General features: G+C 41.3%; 1 protein-coding gene across 2 annotated transcripts in view; it reads right to left on the minus strand.

The window, feature by feature from the left end:
* Positions 1 to 9,724: 9,724 nt before the first annotated feature.
* The window catches only part of LOC110520353 (fibrous sheath CABYR-binding protein), a 31,889-nt gene continuing 19,145 nt past the window's right edge, over positions 9,725 to 22,468 (minus strand). For both annotated transcript variants that reach the window (XM_036974882.1, XM_036974881.1), the window contains exons 8-10: positions 15,448 to 15,564; positions 12,030 to 12,083; positions 9,725 to 11,933 (exon numbers count right to left, since the gene is read on the minus strand). In XM_036974882.1, the coding sequence (XP_036830777.1) occupies positions 11,902 to 11,933; positions 12,030 to 12,083; positions 15,448 to 15,564 (203 nt within the window). In that variant the 3' untranslated portion in view covers positions 9,725 to 11,901. The remainder of the gene's footprint in view (positions 11,934 to 12,029; positions 12,084 to 15,447; positions 15,565 to 22,468) is intronic.

The following is a 22,468-nucleotide window of genomic DNA, read 5'->3' on the forward strand; positions in this document are numbered from 1 at the left end:
ATGCCAGCAAAGCCACTACACAACAATAAACAATACATTATTTGCACTACAACGGTGACAAACGGGGCCCACAAACATAAAGCTGTCCCAACAGCAAAACTTTACTTTCAGCACCATGTAGTGAATCCTTACCACCGCTACACCTGGCTATCAGCGGAGCCTTGTCTGGCAGCAAAACAGTTCATTCAGCCTCATTTACTGCCTATTTAAAAACCATAGCTGATATGGCAAATGTAGTTACTACTGACTCCTTGTGGATAAGAACCGCATTCACATTCAATAATGCCAAAATTAGTTTTGACTTTAGAACTATACACAGCCATTATTACGTTTATGTTCAGTAAATGTTTATTCTTACATCATTAACACTTAGCTCTAAGTATAAGCAAGTGCAAGCAAATGAGCTGCAATGAGGTAGGCCTATTTGTTCAGCTCTTTCAAAATGGACACAGACAGAAATTCAGATAGATGTAAGTTCAGATAAATTCAGCAAGATGTTGAGGCCTTAACTTTGCTCTTCTTTAAGTCACCACACACGGAGAGAGAGACAGAGAGAGAGAGAGAGAGAGAGAGAGAGAGAGAGAGAGAGAGAGAGAGAGAGAGAGAGAGACAGAGAGAGAGAGAGAGAGACAGAGAGAGAGAGAGAGAGAGAATTGGTAAGCCTACCATTTGAAGTATTTTATTAGGCCTATGTGGTCTAAAAAGGAAGAAAAATACAATCACAAGGATCCACATTTATAGACAATATACAGACACACTGACGGCGCTTTGCACAAACAAAACAACCATTGCAATATCAAATGGAATTACATGGGTCTATTCCTGAACTTTTTGTTGAAAACAAATATTTGAAAGGGAAGAGACTATAACTGGCAAACATGGTTACAGAGTAGAGGGCGACAGATTATGATTTTTCAACGCCGATACGATTATTGGAGGACCAAAAAAAGCCGATACCGATTAATCGGCCGATTTTTCTTAATTTTTTGTAGTAATGACAATTACAACAATACTGAATGAACACTTATTTTAACTTAATATAATACATCAATAAAATCAATTTAGCCTCAAATAAATAATGAAACATGTTCAATTTGGTTTAAATAATGCAAAAAGTGTTGGAGAAGAAAGTAAAAGTGCAATATGTGCCATGTAAAAAAGCTAACGTTTAAGTTCCTTGCTCAGAACATGAGAACATATGAAAGCTGGTGGTTTTAGGTTGTAGTTATTATAGGTATTATAGGACTATTTCTCTCTATACGATTCATATACCTTTGGCTATTGGATGTTCTTATAGGCACTTTAGTATTGCCAGTGTAACAGTATAGCTTCCGTCCCTCTCCTCGTCCCTACCTGGGCTCGAACCAGGAACACATCGACAACAGCCACCTTCGAAGCAGCGTTACCCATGCAGAGCAAGGGGAACAACTACTCCAAGTCTCAGAGCGAGTGATGTTTGAAACGCTATTAGCGCGCACCCCGCTAACCAGCTAGCCATTTCACATCGGTTACACCAGCCTAATCTCGGGAGTTGATCGGCTTGAAGTCATAAACAGCAGAGCTGCTGGCAAAACGCACGAAAGTGCTGTTTGAATGAATGCTTACGAGCCTGCTGGTGCCTACCATCGCTCAGTCAGACTGCTCTATCAAATCATAGACTTAATTATAACATAGTAACACACCGAAATACGAGCCTTTGGTCATTAAAATGGTTGAATCCGGAAACTATCATTTCGAAAACAAAACGTTTAATCTTTCAGTGAAATACGGAACCGTTACGTATTTTATCTAACGGGTGGCATCCCTAAGTCTAAATATTGCTGTTACATTGTACAACCTTCAATGTTATGTCATAATTATGTACAATTTTGGCAAATTAATTACGGCCTTTGTTAGGAATAAATGGACTTCACCCAGTTCGCAATGAGCCAGGCGGCCCAAACTGCTGCATATACCCTGACTGCTTGCACAGAACGCAAGAGAAATGACACAATTTCCCTAGTTATAAGAAATTAATGTTAGCAGGCAATATGCACTAAATGTGCAGGTTTAAAGATATATACTTGTGTATTGATTTTAAAGAAAGGCATTGATGTTTATGGTTAGGTACATTGGTGCAACGACAGTGCTTTTTTTGCAAATGCGCTTGTTAAGACATTAACGAGCGAGCTAAGATGGACGTAGTCAATACAACTACTTGTTCAGCACTTTTGAAATGTACAGTGACAGAATTAAGAACATGGGCCGTTCTTACAGTATTCTCCCTGTACACCAAGTCAGAACTGTAGGATAAATAAAGGGGGCATATAAGCACACAAAGAAAGCTCTTACAATATTTGATGATTACATTTCTTTAAAACAGGCTATAGGCTACATGTGCACCATCAAGTCAGAACAGTAGGCTAAGTTCTGAGGGGGAAAGGGAAAAAATTGTTAGGGTGTGACACATGGGCTACTAACAGCTTACTACACAACATACACTTAGTATTACTTTCTTAGCTACAGTAAGCAATACATATCTACCTGGCATATTACATCATTTATGCAGCAGCATACAAGACATTGTTGGACTCACCGTTGTTGTGCTGTGTTCACTTGAATAGGAAGGTGGCACGACAGTCCTTCTTGTGGGCAAATATTGTCATCAAAGTCTGTCATTCTCAGGATTTATGGTGCTTTCAAGACAACTAGGAACTCTGAAAAAACAAGGTTGAATAATGACTTCACTGATCTTTTGGTTGGAGCTCTAGAAAGAGGCCAGAGTTCCCAACTTGGAATTCCAAGTTGGATGACTGTTCAAAATGTATTCTACCAGTCTGAGCTAATTTTTTACGAGTTCCCAGTTGTCTTGAACTCACTGAGGTGAGATTTCAAAGTTCTGAGTTTCCAGTTGTTTTGAACGCAGCAGAAGTCATGCTGGATGGACAGCATGGCCAATGTGTTCAACCTTTTCTAGCCCATGGTGTTGCGTTTGAATGTTTATCCTTATAAGCTTGGAAAATAAACCCTTTCAGACAGACGTTTTAAATCCTTAAACCCATACTTGGACCACACACCCTCTCCACTGAATAGCAGGTAGGGAATCAAAATAATGAATGCTTTGCAACGCTTTCAGTTAGCCACTGATTCTTTCCAAACCACTCATTGTTGAATTTGGGATTTCCGACTTGTTGTGTAATGTTTATGTCCAATGGCCAATGAGCACCGATACGTTTTATCTATAATTTCTCTTCATATGAAGAGTACCAGTAGATTGTCGATGTGATTCATGACGATGACTGCTTGTCTAGTTTGCCAGCTAAGATTTTGAAAGTATGATGTTGACATGATCAGTCCAATCAAAGCTACTGTAGATATAACATGATTTTATCTGTGGCCAATGACCTTGAGCCTTCTTGGATGGGCACTTATAATGTAAATCTAGGACAGGACCCAAGGGGGTTTGAACTGCCTAGCTCTCCCTGTAGATTCTGCGGTGATGTAGGGTCCCCATGAGTGACAGAACACTGAGCCAATCACGGGAGAAGATTCCCAACGCCTATGCTCTGTATTTTCCGCTAGCTGCCCCTCCACCACAGAAAGCAGGCTGAAACACCTGCATTTTGGATCTGCCTTACTCAAGAGAGCAAGACAAAGACCATGTTTGTATGCGGCCTTATTCACTCAATAAATTTGTTTTTACATTGTTTGCAAACGGATACCTGACACGAACGAATGCCAAAATAACATGCAAAACATGCATGCTGAACCACCTGCCCTGAATGACTAGGTCACCACTGACTCACAATTCATTATTTCCGTCTCATGCACCGATTCATGCTGTTACTCCTATGACGAGAGAAAGTGAAATATTCCTCAATATTAAAAAAGACAAGCCGCAAATAATAACAAAGCAAGTTTATTGAAACATGCACATTTTATTGCTTATAAAAGTGTTGAACAAAGTGTTGAACAAAGTGTTGACAGTGTGGAACAAAGTGTTGACAGTGTGGAACAAAGTGTTGAACAAAGTGTTGAACAAAGTGTTGACAGTGTGGAACAAAGTGTTGAACAAAGTGTTGAGAAAGTGTTGACAGTGTGGAACAAAGTGTTGAACAAAGTGTTGAACAAAGTGTTGAACAAAGTGTTGACAGTGTGGAACAAAGTGTTGAACAAAGTGTTGAGAAAGTGTTGACAGTGTGGAACAAAGTGTTGAACAAAGTGTTGAACAAAGTGTTGAACAAAGTGTTGACAGTGTGGAACAAAGTGTGGAACAAAGTGTTTAACAAAGTGTTGAACAAAGTGTTGACAGTGTGGAACAAAGTGTGGAACAAAGTGTTTAACAAAGTGTTGAACAAAGTGTTGACAGTGTGGAACAAAGTGTTGAGAAAGTGTTGACAGTGTTGAACAAAGTGTTGAACAAAGTGTTGAACAAAGTGTTGAACAAAGTGTTGACAGTGTGGAACAAAGTGTTGAGAAAGTGTTGACAGTGTTGAACAAAGTGTTGAACAAAGTGTTGAACAAAGTGTTGAACAAAGTGTTGACAGTGTGGAACAAAGTGTTGAACAAAGTGTTGACAGTGTGGAACAAAGTGTTGAACAAAGTGTTGACAGTGTGGAACAAAGTGTTGACAGTGTGGAACAAAGTGTTGAGAAAGTGTTGACAGTGTTGAACAAAGTGTTGACCAAAGTGTTGAACAAAGTGTTGAACAAAGTGTTGACAGTGTGGAACAAAGTGTTGAGAAAGTGTTGACAGTGTTGAACAAAGTGTTGAACAAAGTGTTGAACAAAGTGTTGACAGTGTGGAACAAAGTGTTGACAGTGTGGAACAAAGTGTTGAGAAAGTGTTGACAGTGTTGAACAAAGTGTTGAACAAAGTGTTGAACAAAGTGTTGAACAAAGTGTTGACAGTGTGGAACAAAGTGTTGAACAAAGTGTTGAGAAAGTGTTGACAGTGTTGAACAAAGTGTTGAACAAAGTGTTGAACAAAGTGTTGACAGTGTTGAACAAAGTGTTGAACAAAGTGTTGAACAAAGTGTTGACAGTGTTGAACAAAGTGTTGAACAAAGTGTTGAACAAAGTGTTGAACAAAGTGTTGACAGTGTGGAACAAAGTGTTGAACAAAGTGTTGAACAAAGTGTTGAACAAAGTGTTGACAGTGTGGAACAACAACTTAACCATGATAAGTTACCAATAAAAACAGCAGCTCTATGCTGTATTCGTTGAAGTTTTGAATTCTCACTTTGCTGTGCTTTGGACGCTTCTTTTTAAAGTCTGTGGCGTGAGGAAACTGTGCAGACACGGTGGTCTGAGCTACCTGATTGTGGTAGACTTGATTTGCACTTGATTTGCACCACGGGCCTGCCGTGTAGGTAGAATTCTACATTTAGACTAGTGATGGGCATTCCGGCTCTTTTCAGTGAGCCGGCTCACTCGGCTCAGCTCACCAAAAAGAGACGTCTTTTTTGGCTCCCAAACGGCTCTGTAATTTTTCAAGTCAAACAGTTTGCGATAGTTTGACTATGATTGGTGTTAAAACAATTCTAATTAAATTATTACATGAAATCATACTCTACCTTAACCACAATGTACTTAAACATGCATTGATTTGTTATGAAAAAAAATGCTATTAAACATTTGCATTTATAGTATAACTTTTTAATGTACAAAGTGCATATAAATCTAACCATTCAAAACGAATACAATCTGAACAGCATAATAGAATATTGCACCATATCAAATAAAAATAAATAACAATTAGCAAAACTGCAGCATCCCAGAAATTTAAATAAATGTAAAGAAGAAGGATGCTATTACACATGTGCATTTAAAGTATAACTTTTTGAATGTACATAAACAAAGTGTACATAAATGTAACAATTCAAAACGAATACAATCTGAGCAACATAATAATACAATATTGCACCATATCAAAGAAAAATAAATAACACTGTGCAAAACTGTAGCATCACATTAAACTGGTCCCGCTTTTCTCCCTCTTCTTTATTGCCGTGTTAAAACCAGCAGCACACAGCAATGCTGACCATATTTTGCTTTTATGAGAGATTTGCATTCAGAATTGCGAGCTGCTGCGGTTTCTTCTCTCAGTGATTATTTGTTTCGTTTTCGAGAAGACCCACTCAGAGGGAACGAATGTGGCCAGTATGTAGAGTCTCCCTGTCATGACTTTAGTAAGCCGTGGGTAGACAGAGGCCTTGTTCTTCCACCAGCTCAGAGGATCTGCAGACCTTTGGAGGGGCTCCTCCAAATAGGATCGGACCTCCATTATCTGCTGAGGGATTCCTTCGTGCTGCATCCCCAGTTTCTCTCTCGTCAAACAGCATCCAAACAGCAGACGTTTGTTGCACTACTGCTGGTGCTTCATCTGATCCCTCTTCTTCCTGTTGCCCTGGTGCCTGAGCCAACTGACTGCTGGGGATGTCCCTCCCTGCTGCTGAGGTTATTCTCTGAAGAGCCTCATCAATCGCTCTGGCATCACTGAAGGCTAACTTCTTAAACCTGGGGTCAAGCGCAGAGGTTGCTGATAGCACGTGATTATATTCCATTCTGTGGAACTTTCTGTCCATTGATGAACATAGGGTGTCCATCAACTCTGTCACATGTCCTGGGGTTACATTTACTTCTCTCTGGCGGCTGTGTGTGATTCGCTGCAGACCCTTACACAGGAGTATCATTTTTGAGGCTATCACATAGCTGAAAAGAGAGAACAGTAACTTATTAGTTCAATTTCATGTTTTATCTACTGATACTACATTCTCATCTACTGTTCATATACATATAATATACTGGATTAAATAATGATGTAGTAATAACTGCTTACTGTAACTCTCTCCACTGATCTCCACAGTGACCTGCTCAAAGGGTTCCAGGACTCTGCACACCTCCTCCATCACCTCCCATTCTTCTTGGGTCAGAGCATCAACAGGTGCCTTGACAATGACCAGGGTAGAGATGATGGCATCCTTTGACTCAAAAAAATGCTTCAACATATAAAATGTTGAATTCCACCTTGTAGTGCAGTCTTGTTTAGGCCTCAGCTCAGGCGTCCCCATCTGGCGTTGTGTAGACTTTAGTTTTTCAGCACCTACTTTGCTCCTGTGGAAGTATTCCACAACTGCTTTCACTTTGTCCACAGTGGGCTTCATCACCTTCAGAGCATCTCATACAATCAGGTTGATTGTGTGGGCAAGACATGGATGATGGGTCCATTTTAAAATGTTCATGGCTTTGGTTATGTTAGCTGCATTGTCGCTAACACAACATACAACTTTTTAATCTACTTGCCATTCTCTGGCCACTCTCAACAGTTCCTCTGCCAAGTTCTCTGAGGTGTGTCTGAAGCTGAACTCAAAGCAGTCCAGAAGACAGCTAGACTTCGGAAAATCTTCAATGAAGTGACATGTAACCGACATGTAAGAAGTGTTTTCCCTTGATGTCCAGCAGTCAGTGGTAAGGCAAACTGCAGTAGCTTTTTGGACTCTTTCCCGCACTAAAGCCTGTGTGCTCTCATACAGTTGTGAAATACGTAATTTTGAAAGGGTTTTCCTGCTTGGAATAGTGTACATTGGATTTAGACTATTGCTATAATTTCTAAAACCTCTGGCTGGAAATCGGTGGCAATCATTTTATCCAATGCAATATCAATTTGGCCTTATTTTGCTACAGACATAGACTGGTCCTTAGAAGACTGCATTGCTGTGGGTCGCGGAGTAGACCTACTTGACTGAGTGGTTACCTGGCTCCACCACTATCACTAGCAGACCCACTAGATTATCGAAGCTCCGCTACAGCTAGCTTCACAGTTAGGTGCACAATTCGCATATTCCGGTGTAGGTTGTGCGTAGAACCGGCTTTATATGAGATTTTGTTTTGAAAAATTCTACACTGTGCTCTAACATTGTCTACATTATTAAAAATGCATCCAAATGCTACTCTGCTTTCCGTCATTTTCCAGCTGTTGTTTCCACAGCTGTCCTTCCTCAATCTCCTAGGCTGCTAAGTGTGTGACTGTGAGTGAGTTGGCTCGGCCCTCCCACACGCATCTTTGGTTCATTGGTTGACACTGCGTGTCTGATTGACAGGAACAACAGGCGAGGCTGTTAGTCTGAGCAGACAGTCAGAACGAACGTGTGTGCACATGAGCATTATTTTATTTATTTTTTCATTCTTTGAATTAGTTAATTCTATTAATTTAAATATTTTGATTATTCATATGTTCATTTGTTTATATTTTTATAAATAGATTCGGCTCTTCTGATATGCGAGTCGGCTCCTAACGTTCACCAACAAGAGCCAGCTCTTAGAGCCGACTCGTTCCCGAACGACCCATCACTAATTCAGACACATGAAATGGTTCAAAATCGGAAAACGTTGCCTTCCCATAGCTAGTGCTGCTGAATCCAGGTTTTTTACAGAAATGTTTGGTGATCGACTAGGAATGGTTGGTGACCACTGGTTGAGAAGGTCAAACCATACAGTAAAATAACAGCCAGTGCTATTGGGATCATTGAGAGTCATACTGTCTGCCACATCACCATTTCTTACTTAATTCTGAACCACAATAACGCGTTTGATTCAAGTTCCAAAATCTAAACACTACCTTTACAACTCTACTTCCCCCTTTTACCGTAGTTACAGGCATATGAGCAAATATAAGACTATGTTGGTATTAAATGCGCAGCTGTGGGTGCTCAATTGCTTATAAAACTACAGGGGCAGTTGCTTGACTACCTATAGAAATATCAAAGTGTATGCAATACCAAATCTGTGCCACTAGATGCCCCCCTTGATTGATCCAACCAAGGGAATCATTAGCATCAAAACCAGGGAAGTGTTTGGCATCCTTCACAGAATATGTAGTTTGGCACTCCTTCACAGACACACATGTCATGTAGAATAGGGAATCTTATCAGCTCTAGAGAAGACCTTCCTCCAGCACCGAGGTCGATGCCAGGTGCAACAGATGGATTAGAGTTGAGGATACGTTAGGATAGGAAAGCTGAATATAAATTTCCATGTTCAACACACATAATATATATTCAAATGCATGTGAGTCTAGCCAACAGCGCATTCTGACATTTCAGCTTTAATACATTTATGTCTTGGCTCACTTCAATACAATAGCCTAGGTACTAGACTTTTCAATATTCATTACTATCACTTGTCTTGCTTTGAACTACTGAAGTTTAATAGTCTCTTGTGAAGCAATCCTTTTAACTTCCAATCAAATATTCAACAAAACCAAGCCCTTACTTGCTGATCTAATTAGCTAGTGATGGTTTATGGATGCCATGATGCTATGTGTGTTGAGAAGAATTTCCCAGCAGGTTCCCACATATACCTGCAGTAATGAACCTGACGCCCCAGGCCTTGCTTTATGGGCCTGTCACTATCGATCACTACCAAGTCTACACACTGCTCTCTCTCTCTCTCTCTCTCTCTCTCTCTCTGTGTGTGTGTGTGTGTGTGTGTGTGTGTGCGTGTGTATACGTGCGCGCGCACGTGTGTGTGTGTGTGTGTGTGTGTGTGTGTGGCCGCCCTATGATGATGAATACCTGGCATATCAAGCTGTTCTGGTCATGTCTTCATGTCTGATTCATACAGGCAGCTGTGTCTCTAGCAGCACTGATCCATATGTTACTGACTGGGTTTCAACCCTGGTCACCTGCATGCCACAAGACACTGTTTGTCACGCCCATCACACACAACAGACACATGACACATAGTTCCCCCTGAACAGCTTCTTTATTTCTATCTCCAGCAATATTTACACAATTCAAAAAGAAATATGTGCTAACGGATTAAAATCACACAATTCTCAAACACACGATTACAAAGACAGATTCATTAAATATAAGAGTGGAGTACTCTGTGTATCACCGTATCATCATTACACTTACCATAAAACTCTTTTGGAGAGGAAAGTTATTCTCCAAAAGAAGTATTGTCAAGACAATGATATTCAGAGGAGTTAGTTGGCTAAAGCACACACAGATCATGAGACCAGGCTAATCAGAAATTGCTTCTCCAAGAGACTCACAGTCTTTCACTGTGAACTGGAACATTCTCACTGTGTGTTCAGTGGTGAGCTCCTCCCAGGCTGACTCCTGCCCAGGGTTATACTGCATACAGTCGTATACCCTTTTCACACTACTACGCCAAACCAAGCTGTACTGGGCTTGCCCAGTTACACATCTCCCATAGTTGCTGGACCCATGTTGGAAAAAATAATGTGAAAAGAAAATATGCTGGCCAGCACAGTACTGTTTGGGTGAACCCTGTGGCGTTAAGCAGGCACTGGGTTCTCCAACTCTGGTCCTGGAAAGCTGCTGGGTGGGCAGTTGAAGACCCGTGCCTGAGTCTAGAGCTGTGTCTGAAATGGCTCCCCATTCCCTTTATAGTAGGGCTTCAAAAGTATTCCACTATAGAGGGAATAGGGCGCCATTTCAGACTGGCCTGAGTAGTGAGATAGAATCATAAAAAGGCTTCCCAGGTGAAACATCTAATGTAAGGCACTTACAGAGCAGTACAGCATTATATTGTAACACATACTATTTGAACATTTCAATAGAGCCAAATGTTCTCATACGTTGTTGTATTTTAGACAAGGTCCCTAAGCCCCTCAAATACCCAGCAAACACACAACAGGGGTGATATCTTCGGTCCTCGTACCAGCTCTCACATAGCTTCCTCTAACCAGCTTTCACAGAACAACACTACTAGCCTGGTGTTCCAGTCTTTTGGTGCTTTGGCCAACTCCTCTCTGAGTTCCTTCATTGTCACACAAAACATGTATGGCTTGACAATGATAGAGTAGTTGGCTACATTCATTATGGGAGAAGGCTAGAAGAGTTGACTACAGCACATACAGTATGAAACCAGACTAGAAGAATGGTAGCCAGAGGTGGCAGGTAGCCTAGCGGTTAGGAGCATTGGGCCAGTAACTGATTGGTCTCTGGTTCAAATCCCTGAGCTGACTAGGTGAAAAGTCTCTCAATGTGTCTTTGAGCAAGGCACATAACCCTAATTGCTCCTGTAAGTTACCCTAGGTAAGAGCATCTGCTAACTGACTAAAATGTAAGAGTTGGCTACAGTATGAAACCAGGCTAGAAGAGTTGGCTACAGTATGAAACCAGGCTAGAAGAGTAGGCTACAACACACACAGTAAGGGCTTGATTCAATCTGTAGCACTGAAGATCAGTATTATATCATGGATCTTCAGCAATACGGATTAAATCAAACCCTAAATCATTGTAAAGAACCAAACAACGGTAACATTTCAAATAAAGGAGGGTCCATTTTATCCTAAATAATCTGGGAACTGTAGCCTGGTTGCTGTTCAGCCAATTACACGCCACTCCTTGTATTCATTGTCTTTCGCCAATCTTCAAATATGAACATTCTATCATTATGAGCTTGAGAAGATCAGAGGATTTGATCTTGATTCGATAACCGTCACAGTTATCCTCCAATCACAATGTAATTGTAAATCCAGTTTGCATTTTGAACTTTAGGAACGTCGACAAGCCAGTCTCTTTGGCAAATGACAGGAGTGGCAAGGAGTGGAATGTTAGCTAAAATGACAGGAACCCAGGTGAACTTCCCAGTACTTGTATACAGAGAAATAGGCCTACATTGTCTCGGTGCTGTTAAGTGGATGGAAAATATCACCCCTTTTTTAACGGATTACAAATGTGATCTTTAGAAGACACTGAGATACTACTGATTGGTCTCACTCTAACGTGGTGCTGAAAGTTAATAACCTCCAAACCACTATCTCACAGTTTTACAACTATAATCAGTTTAAGGCCTAAAGATTGGGATGGATCTGTGTATGAGTGTGTGCGTGTGTGTTATGGTAAACTGCTGGTTCTGGTTCTTCTCCATTGGAATCTCAGACGATCTAGGAGGATTTAGTCAGCAAGTTGCTGAGAACTGCAACCAGAAAAGGACACACTGGGTTAACAACGGACAATCACAACACCGGCAGTCTAGTGGTTGATGTGTTTGACTTATTAAGATACTACTTACCCTGGGGATTCGACTGGGTCTCAGCCTCCTCCTTACGGGCACTCTCTACATCCCCTGATGGAGAGACAGGGAATTCATTACTATTTCTCTCATTGTAGCTGTGTCATTAGGTACTGTATCTTGGTGAGGAAAAATGTTTTCCCATTTCAAGAGGTTAAATTAAAAAAAGAAGATAGTAAGTGCCTATAAAGTGCCAATTAAAATAACAGGGTTGACAATTTCATCTTAAATCAGCCATAATCCCTTTTTATGACAGGGAGAAAGGAAGCTGGTTGTGTGCAACAGGGAGGGGCAATTGAATTCAAGCTCACCAACATTTTTAGGGCCCGATTTGATCAGATCTGCTTTAGCCGAAATCCTCATAGCTGATATTTTGACGGTGTTGGAGGTGGAACTGCGTGAGCACTGTCAAATCCACAAGCGAATCCCGGCATTATACCTAAAGCAGACACTGCTATTGGCTGCACGAAGTCGCATTAAGAGAAATCCCATGCAGCCTTGTTTACAAGTTCGAACGCTGGAAGGCTGAAAGAAATCCTAATTATTTTGTTTAATGATTTTGAATTTGAGTGTCATTATTTCTATATAGCCTACACTTTCTCGTTCTGAACTTCTAATGCCATTGGGTGGGTGTGGCTTCGAGACTATGATCACAAAAGCAGCTGCTCACCAAAGAAAACCAGCCCAGTCACGGACCAGGATGTCTTGCTCCCAGGCAGACTAAATAACTTTTTTGCCCGCTTTGAGGACAATACAGTGCCACTGACACGGCCCGCAACTAAAACATGCGGACTCTCCTTCACTGCAACCGACGTGAGGAAAACATTTAAGCGTGTCAACCCTCGCAAGGCTGCAGGCCCAGACGGCATCCCCAGCCGCGCCCTCAGAGCATGCGCAGACTAGCTGGCTGGTGTGTTTACAGACATATTCAATCAATCCCTATCCCAGTCTGTTGTTCCCACATGCTTCAAGAGGGCCACCATTGTTCCTGTTCCCAAGAAAGCTAAGGTAACTGAGCTAAACGACGACCCGTAGCACTCACTTCCGTCATCATGAAGTGCTTTGAGAGACTAGTCAAGGACCATATCACCTCCACCCTACCTGACACCCTAGACCCACTCCAATTTGCTTACCGCCCAAATAGGTCCACAGACGATGCAATCTCAACCACACTGCACACTGCCCTAACCCATCTGGACAAGAGGAATACCTATGTGAGAATGCTGTTCATCGACTACAGCTCGGCATTTAACACCATAGTGCCCTCCAAGCTCGTCATCAAGCTCGAGACCCTGGGTCTCGACCCCGCCCTGTGCAACAGGGTACTGGACTTCCTGACGGGCCGCCCCCAGGTGGTGAGGGTAGGCAACAACATTTCCACCCCGCTGATCCTCAACACTGGGGCCCCACAAGGGTGCGTTCTGAGCCCTCTCCTGTACTCCCTGTTCACCCACGACTGCGTGGCCACGCACGCCTCCAACTCAATCATCAAGTTTGCGGACGACACAACAGTGGTAGGCTTGATTACCAACAACGACGAGACGGCCTACAGGGAGGAGGTGAGGGCCCTCGGAGTGTGGTGTCAGGAAAATAACCTCACACTCAACGTCAACAAAACTAAGGAGATGATTGTGGACTTCACGAAACAGCAGAGGGAACACCCCCCTATCCACATCGATGGAACAGTAGTGGAGAGGGTAGTAAGTTTTAAGTTCCTCGGCGTACACATCACAGACAAACTGAATTGGTCCACCCACACAGACAGCATCGTGAAGAAGGCGCAGCAGCGCCTCTTCAACCTCAGGAGGCTGAAGAAATTCGGCTTGTCACCAAAAGCACTCACAAACTTCTACAGATGCACAATCGAGAGCATCCTGTCGGGCTGTATCACCGCCTGGTACGGCAACTGCTCCGCCCACAACCGTAAGGCTCTCCAGAGGGTAGTGAGGTCTGCACAACGCATCACCGGGGGCAAACTACCTGCCCTCCAGGACACCTACACCACCCGATGTCACAGGAAGGCCATAAAGATCATCAAGGACAACAACCACCCGAGCCACTGCCTGTTCACCCCGCTATCATCCAGAAGGCGAGGTCAGTACAGGTGCATCAAAGCTGGGACCGAGAGACTGAAAAACAGCTTCTATCTCAAGGCCATCAGACTGTTAAACAGCCACCACTAACATTGAGTGGCTGCTGCCAACACACTGACTCAACTCCAGCCACTTTAATACTGGGAATTGATGGGAAATGATGTAAAATATATCACTAGCCACTTTAAACAATGCTACCTAATATAATGTTTACATACCCTACATTATTCATCTCATATGTATACGTATATACTGTACTCTATATTATCTACTGCATTTTTATGTAATACATGTATCACTAGCCACTTTAACTATGCCACTTTGTTTACATACTCATCTCATATGTATATACTGCACTCAATACCATCTACTGTATCTTGCCTATGCCGCTCTGTACCATTACTCATTCATATATCTTTATGTACATATTCTTTATCCCTTTACACTTGTGTGTATAAGGTAGCAGTTTTGGAATTGTTAGCTAGATTACTTGTTGGTTATTACTGCATTGTCGGAACTAGAAGCAAAAGCATTTCGCTACACTCGCATTAACATCTGCTAACCATGTGTATGTGACAAATAAAATTTGATTTGATTTGATTTGATTTGATTTGACAGCTCCAATGCAGTTCCACCACCAACAAAACATCAACTATGTGGTTATCGTTATGTTATCGTTATGTTGGCTATCGCTTTTACACTCTGATTCTTATTGAGTCCAGGTCTGAATTGTTAAAACATTTCTAGCCTGTCTATCAATGTGTTATGCTCAACCGTTCAGTTTTCTACCACATGGCCAAAAAGATTAGAACCAGCTCACCTGCTTTTACACTAGGATTTGACTATTAGATGTAAAAAAAAACATAATAATTATGAATAGTTTCACCATATTAAAAAGAGAGTTCAGTTCATGTAACAGGGTAGACCTTAAAATGAGGGATAGAATAATCTGACTATTAAATGAATCACTAATCACATGACATAAATAATCATCTTCAGAAATGACTCTGTCAAAGCAAAAAAATTACTAGGGCTTTACAATACTGGTGAAAACATTGAGAAATGTTGGGATTCAGTGGATTAAAATCTTTCTAGAAGTCACAGAGGGATATGTTAAAATGATGAATTTTGGCACTTAAGCAAGTCTTTATTCATATAGAAAATCAGATTTATTGAATTTTCCATGTGGTCTATATCAAAGGGCACTTCATTGAATAAATATTGCTGCACAATTTTACTTAAAATATCAAAGGGACGCAAAAGGTACTCTTTCCGTGGAACGGGCCAGCTACAGCAGCAGACAGTATGTAGTTGATGGATCTCACCTCCACTGTTCTTGAAACAGAGCTTCTTCTTGTGATAGGTGAAGTATCCGGTGGCAGCTCCAACGATCGCCACGCCGATAGCACACAGAATGCCCACCACCGAGCCAGAGCTAGACCCTATAGAGACAAAAGTGGTTATAACACTGCTTATAATGCAGCTTGTTGAAAGGTTCTGTTAGGTGGTTATATACAGTATTTTCACAGTAGATATGCAATACTGTATTTCGCAACAAAGATGCAGCGTGATGCCGTTGCATCCATAACCATATGTATATACACTGTTGGGCTCTGCTTGTGTCCAGAGCAGTGGCGTTCCCTATGAAATGTGCTGAGTGTGTGTGACGAGTGTGTGTGAGGTGTGTGTCTGTAACACCAGCTACAGCAGAGATTATTCTGAAACATACATCCAATAATTACAATACGTTACCTTCCACACAACTGTCAGCAGATACAGCTATTAACTCACTAAGTCAACAGCTGTTAACTCTGTCACCACATCAATCTGACTTCTACCACACAAGACAATGTAACACAACAGAATACTATCACAACCGAGTCACTACATACAAGAAATAACAACCATAGTTCAAATGAATAGAACCCCCCCCCCCCCCCCCCGCCCCCTCACACTTCACTTGCTAAGTATCACTTTTCCACTTTCCCCAATACATTAGTGCAATAAACAAGGGATACTTTGAGAGTAAGCTGGGAGGAAGTTTATTTTATTTTGAATCTCCCAATGCACCTGCAAATCAACCTGTAGATGACTGTCAATACCACTGTCAAGTAAATACCAACCAACCACACAGTAGAGATACCACATGTTTCCCAGAGGGTTCTACATAAACCCCAGAAGAGTTCTAACTGGAACCATAAAGGGTTCTACCTGGAACCAAAAAGGGTTATCTTATGATGACAGCCGAAGAACCCTGTTGGAACCCTTTTTTCTAAAAGTGTACACACATACAAATATGTTTATTTATCCAATGTATTTATTTATATGAGTAATTTATGAATTTTCATATTATGTTTGATGTGCAGGGGCAGCAACAAAAACTGCACTGTAGTGTACTTTCAGGTTTAATGTGTTGTGTGTAGACCTACATGGCTTGTATCTGTGTATGGATGAACATAGCTTAATCATTAAGTGGGAAAACTGCCTCTCTGTTCTATTGGACTTTTAATACTAGGGTTCATATAGAGCCTGGAGCTGTATCAGTCACCACCCTGTAATACAGACAGAGAGAGAGAGAAAGAGAGCACTAGACCAAGCCAATGGTCTGAGGCCAAACCACACGACTAACAACATTGGACACTTTATGGAACACAAAGCCTTCACTATCTCATCCTGGAATATCAGAAATACAGACATTGTCATCCTACAAGAAATATGGTATAGAGGAGATGGACCCACTGGTTGCCCTCTAGGTTAAAAGAGCTGGTAGTCCCAGCCACCAAACTACCAGGTGTAAAACAGGGAAGGGACTCAGGGGGGTATGTTAATTTGGTATAGAGCAGAACTAACTCACTCTATTATTTTTTTAAAAAAAAAATTTATTTCACCTTTATTTAACCAGGTAGGCTAAAATGAATGAATCAAAACAGGAACATTTTACAAATTCAAAAGGAAATGATCTCAACAGAGAAAAATTTATTCCTGTGTGCTACCTATATCCCCCAACTAGAATCCTCATACTTTAATGAAGACAGCTTCTCCATCCTGGAGGGGGAAGTCAATCATTTCCAGGCCCAGGGACATGTACTAGTCTGTGGTGACCTAAATGCCAGAACTGGACAAGAACCGGACAAGAACCTGACACCCACAACACACAAGGGACAAACACCTACCTGGAGGTGACAGCATTCCCTCACCCATATGCCCCCCTAGGCACAACTACGACAACACAACCAACAAAAACGGTCACAACTCCTGCAGCTCTGTCGCACGCTGGGTCTGTACATAGTCAATGGTAGGCTTCGAGGGGACTCCTACAGTAGGTACACCTATAACTCATCTCTTAGCAGTAGTACAGTCGTGGCCAAAAGTTTTCAGAAAGGCTGGAGATCACTCTGTCATGCTGATTGAGTTTGAATAACAGACTGGAAGCTTCAAAAGGAGGGTGATGCTTGGAATCATTGTTCTTCCTCTGTCAAACATGGTAACCTGCAAGGAAACACGTGCTGTCATCATGGCTTTGCACAAAAAGGGCTTCACAGGCAAGGATATTGCCGACAGTAAGATTGCATCGAAATCAACCATTTATTGGATCATCAAGAACTTCAAGGAGAGCGGTTCAATTGTTGTGAAGAAGGCTTCAGGGCGCCCAAGAAAGTCCAGCAAGCGCCAGGACCGTCTCCTAAAGTTGATTCAGCTGCGAGATCGGGGCACCACCAGTACAGAGCTTGCTCAGGAATGGCAGCAGGCAGGTGTGAGTGCATCTGCACGCACAATGAGGCGAACGACTTTTGGAGGAATGCCTGGTGTCAAGAAGGGCAGCAAAAAAGCCACTTCTCTCCAGGAAAAACATCAGGGACAGACTGATATTCTGCAAAAGGTACATGGGTTAGACTGCTGAGGACTGGGGTAAAGTCATTTTCTCTGATGAATCCTTTTCTGATTGTTTGGAGCATCCGGAAAAAAGCTTGTCCGGAGAAGACAAGGTGAGTGCTACCATCAGTCCTGTGTCATGCCAAAAGTAAAGCATCCTGAGACCATTCATGTGTGGGGTTGCTTCTCAGCCAAGGGAGTGGGCTCACTCACAATTTTGCCTAAGAACACAGCCATGAATAAAGAATGGTACCGACACATCCTCCGAGAGCAACTTCTCCCAACCATTCAGGAACAGCATGATGGAGCACCTTGACATAAGGCAAAAGTGATAACTATGTGGCTCGGGGAACAAAACATCAATATGTTGGGTCCATGGCCAGGAAACTCCCCAGACCTTAATCCCATTGAGAATTTGTGGTCAATCCTCGAGAGGCGGGTGGACAAACAAAAACCCACAAATTCTGACAAACTCCAAGCATTGATTATGCAGGAATGGGCTGCCATCAGTCAGGAGGTGGCTCAGAAGATTATTGACAGCATGTCAGGACAGATTGCAGAGGTCTTGAAAAAGGAGGGTCAACACTGCACATATTGACTCTTTGCATCAACTTCATGTAATTGTCAATAAAAGCCTTTGACACTTATGAAATGCTTGTCATTATCCCTCAGTATTACATAGTAACATCTGGCAAAAATATCTAAAGACACTGAAGCAGCAAATTATGTGAAAATGTATATTTGTGTCATTTTCAAAACTTTTGGCCACGACTGTACTGTAGACTACTTTATCACTGACCTCAACCCAGAGTCTCTCAGAGCATTCACAGTCAGCCCACTGACACCCCTCTCAGATCACAGCAAAATCACAGTCTACTTGAACAGAGCAATACTCAATCATGAGGAATCAAAGCCAAAGGAACTGAATAATATTAAGAAATGCTATAGAGGGAAGGAAAGCAGTGTGGAAACCTACCAAAAAACAATTAGGCAACAACAAATTCAATCCTTTTAGACAACTTCCTGGATAAAACATTTCACTGTAATAGTGAAAGTGTAAACTTAATCTAAACAGTATATTTGACCTCTCACCTTCCCTATCAAATAAAAACATGTCAAGTAAGAAAATTAACAGCAATGACAAATGGTCTGATGAAGAATACAGAAACCTAAGAAAGAAATTGAGAAACCTATCCAACCAAAAACATAGAGACCCAGAAAACCTGAGCCTACTCCTTCGCTACGGTGAATCACTAATTTTTTTTATATTTCCTTTATTTAACCAGGCAAGTCAGTTAAGAACAAATTCTTATTTTCAATGACGGCCTAGGAACAGTGGGTTAACTGCCTGTTCAGGGGCAGAACGACAGATTTGTACCTTGTCAGCTCGGGGGTTTGACCTTGCAACCTTCCGGTTACTAATCCAACCACTAATCTAATCACTAGGCTACCATGCCGCCCCTACCATGCTGCCCCATATAAACACAGACTGTCATGTTCTGACCTTAGTTCCTTTGTTATGTCTTTGTTTTAGTATGGTCAGGGCGTGAGTTGGATGGGTTTGTTTATGTTCTGTTTTCTATGTTGTGTTTTTGCGTTTGGCCTGGTATGGTTCTCAATCCGAGGCAGGTGTCGTTAGTTGTCTCTGATTGAGAATCATACTTAGGTAGCCTTTCCCCACTTGTGTTTGATGGGTGTTTATTTTCTGTGTCTGTGTGTTCCACACGGAACTGTTTCGGTTGGTTATTTCACGTGTCCTTTATTGTTTTGTTTCAGTGTTCGCTTGTTTTAATAAGCTTGGGGGTTTGAACTTGACAAAATACAAACCCTCCAACCGAAAAAGACATGTGGTATTGATGGTATCCTAAATGAAATGATAAAATATACAGGCCACAAATTTAACGGACCTCTGAGACTATCACAGTGCAGGTGCATTTATACTGAGACTTGATTACACACAGGTGGATTGTATTTATCATCATTAGTCATTTAGGTCAACATTGGATCATTCAGAGATCCTCACTGAACTTCTGGAGAGAGTTTGCTGCACTGAAAGTAAAGGGGCTGAATAATTTTGCACGCCCAATTTTTAAGTTTTTGATTTGTTAAAAAAGTTTGAAATATCCAATAAATGTCGTTCCACTTCATGATTGTGTCCCACTTGTTGTTGATTCTTCACAAAAAAATACAGTTTTATATCTTTATGTTTGAAGCCTGAAATGTGGCAAAAGGTCGCAAAGTTCAAGGGGGCCGAATACTTTCGCAAGGCACTGTACCTAGGCGTCAACAGCAACCTTGGGAAAATCCTCAGCATAATCATTAACAGCAGACTCATACATTTCTTCTGTGAAAACAATGTACTGAGCAAATGCCAAATTGGCTTTTTACCAAACTAACGTACAACAGACCATGTATTCACCCTGCACACGCTAATTGACAAAGAAACAAACCAAAACAAAGACAAAGTCTTCTCATGCTTTGTTGATTTCAAAAAAGCTTTTGACTCAATTGGGCATGAGGGTCTGCTATACAAATTGATGGAAAGTGGTGTTGGGGGAAAACCATACAACATTAGACAAGGATGCAGCTTAAGCCCCAAGCCTCTTCAAGATATATATCAACGAATTGGCGAGGGCACTAGAACAGTCTGCAGCACCCGGCCTCACGCTGCTAGAATCAAATGTCAAATGTTTACTGTTTGCTGATGATCGGGTGCTTCTGTCACTAACCAAGGAGGGCCTACAGCAGCACCTAGATCTTCTGCACAGATTCTGTCAGACCTGGGCCCTGTCAGACCTGGGCCCACCAAGCTGGTCCTGGGGCTCTGTTCACAAACACAAACAGACCCACAAACCCAATTTTGATCAACTCCCATATCTATTGGGTAAAATACAACAGTGTGCCATCACAGCAGCAAGATTTGTGACCTGTTGCCACAAGAAAAGGGCAACCAGTGAAGAACAAACACCATTGTAAATAGAACCCATATTTATGTTTATTTATTTTCCCTTTTGTATTTGAACTATTTGCTCATAATATGACATTTGAAATGTCTTTATTCTTTTGGAACTTTTGTGAGTGTAATGTTTACTGTAAAAGAAAAATGTGTTTATTTCACTTTTGTTTATTAGCTATTTCACTTGCTTTGGCAATGTAAACATGTTTCCCATTCCAATAAAGCCCTTAAATTGAATTGAATTTGAGAGAGAGAGAGAGAGCGAGAGAGAGAGAGAGAGAGAGAGAGAGAGAGGGGGGGGGGGGGTGGGGGGTGGGGGGGGGAGATAAAGAGAGAGAGAGAGAGATACATCATGGGACAAAACACCCACAGAAAATCCACAGAAAGAATGTTCCTAAAACATCCAAAATGTACAAAGAAATTCCACAAACCATGAGTGCAGGGCAGAACTTGGAAGGTTCATGCAAGTACAGAGCATTTATAGTCAACAGTCTTTGCCCAAAGAGTGGCACGTTAACAAAACTGGCCCAAATACACAAGATCGACATGAACACAAATAATCTGTCCCCAAGGGCAAAACTTAGACAGCTGGAGGTGAATAATAAGAATGCATACATCGGCTATTGGCAAAGTGAGGTTGAAGTTCAGAGAAAGACTTCACTTAAGCAGAATACTTAACACGTGTAAAAGACCTCAAACAAAGAAAAACATAAACCAAATACAGAATTAGTGATGATAGCCTGGCAATTGAAACAGGACGCCATCAAAAAACATGGCTGGCCAGAGAGGACTGACTACAGTATGTCATAACTGTGGGTCAGGAGAGAGAGAAAGTGAAGAACACTTTCTAATCTTCTGTCCCAAATATAGATTACCTAGAGAGTCCTTTTCCCCCAAATTCATAATGAAAATGTCAAATAATTGGACAGAACAATCAAACAACAAACACTTTCTTTACTTTTGGTGCAAAGGTATGTGGTGATAGAGTTGGCAGCACAATATGTCACAGCTTGCCACAAGTTAAGGGAGGAAATATAAAATGTACTATCTTCTCCATATATTATAATTATAGTATATAGACTATATAAATACCAACAATATTTTTCATTTTTCTCTTATACATATATTTTAATATTATTATTACTTTAATGTTGTTGTTTTTTCATTACATTAATTTGATTCTGAACGTTGACCATTATTACACTTTTGTAATAGATATTTCTTTGTTTTATTTATTACAGTATATAGGTATTTCTATAATGTGTGACATCAAAAACAAAATGGTTTGATATACATTTAAATATGATTTTCTTGCAGATTCACATTTGTATTTACAGGAACAAGAGTCTAGATATGCACAATGAGACAGATCGTTGCGACATAGGGCTGTGCATTATCATGCTGAAACATGATGTGATGGCGGCAGATGAATGGCACGACAACGGGCCTCAGGATCTCGTCACGATAGCTCTGTGCATTCAAATTGCCATCGATAAAATGCAATTTTGTTTGTTGTC

Source organism: Oncorhynchus mykiss, chromosome 3 (genome assembly GCF_013265735.2).
Source record: "Oncorhynchus mykiss isolate Arlee chromosome 3, USDA_OmykA_1.1, whole genome shotgun sequence".
NCBI classification, from domain to species: Eukaryota; Metazoa; Chordata; class Actinopteri; order Salmoniformes; family Salmonidae; genus Oncorhynchus; species Oncorhynchus mykiss.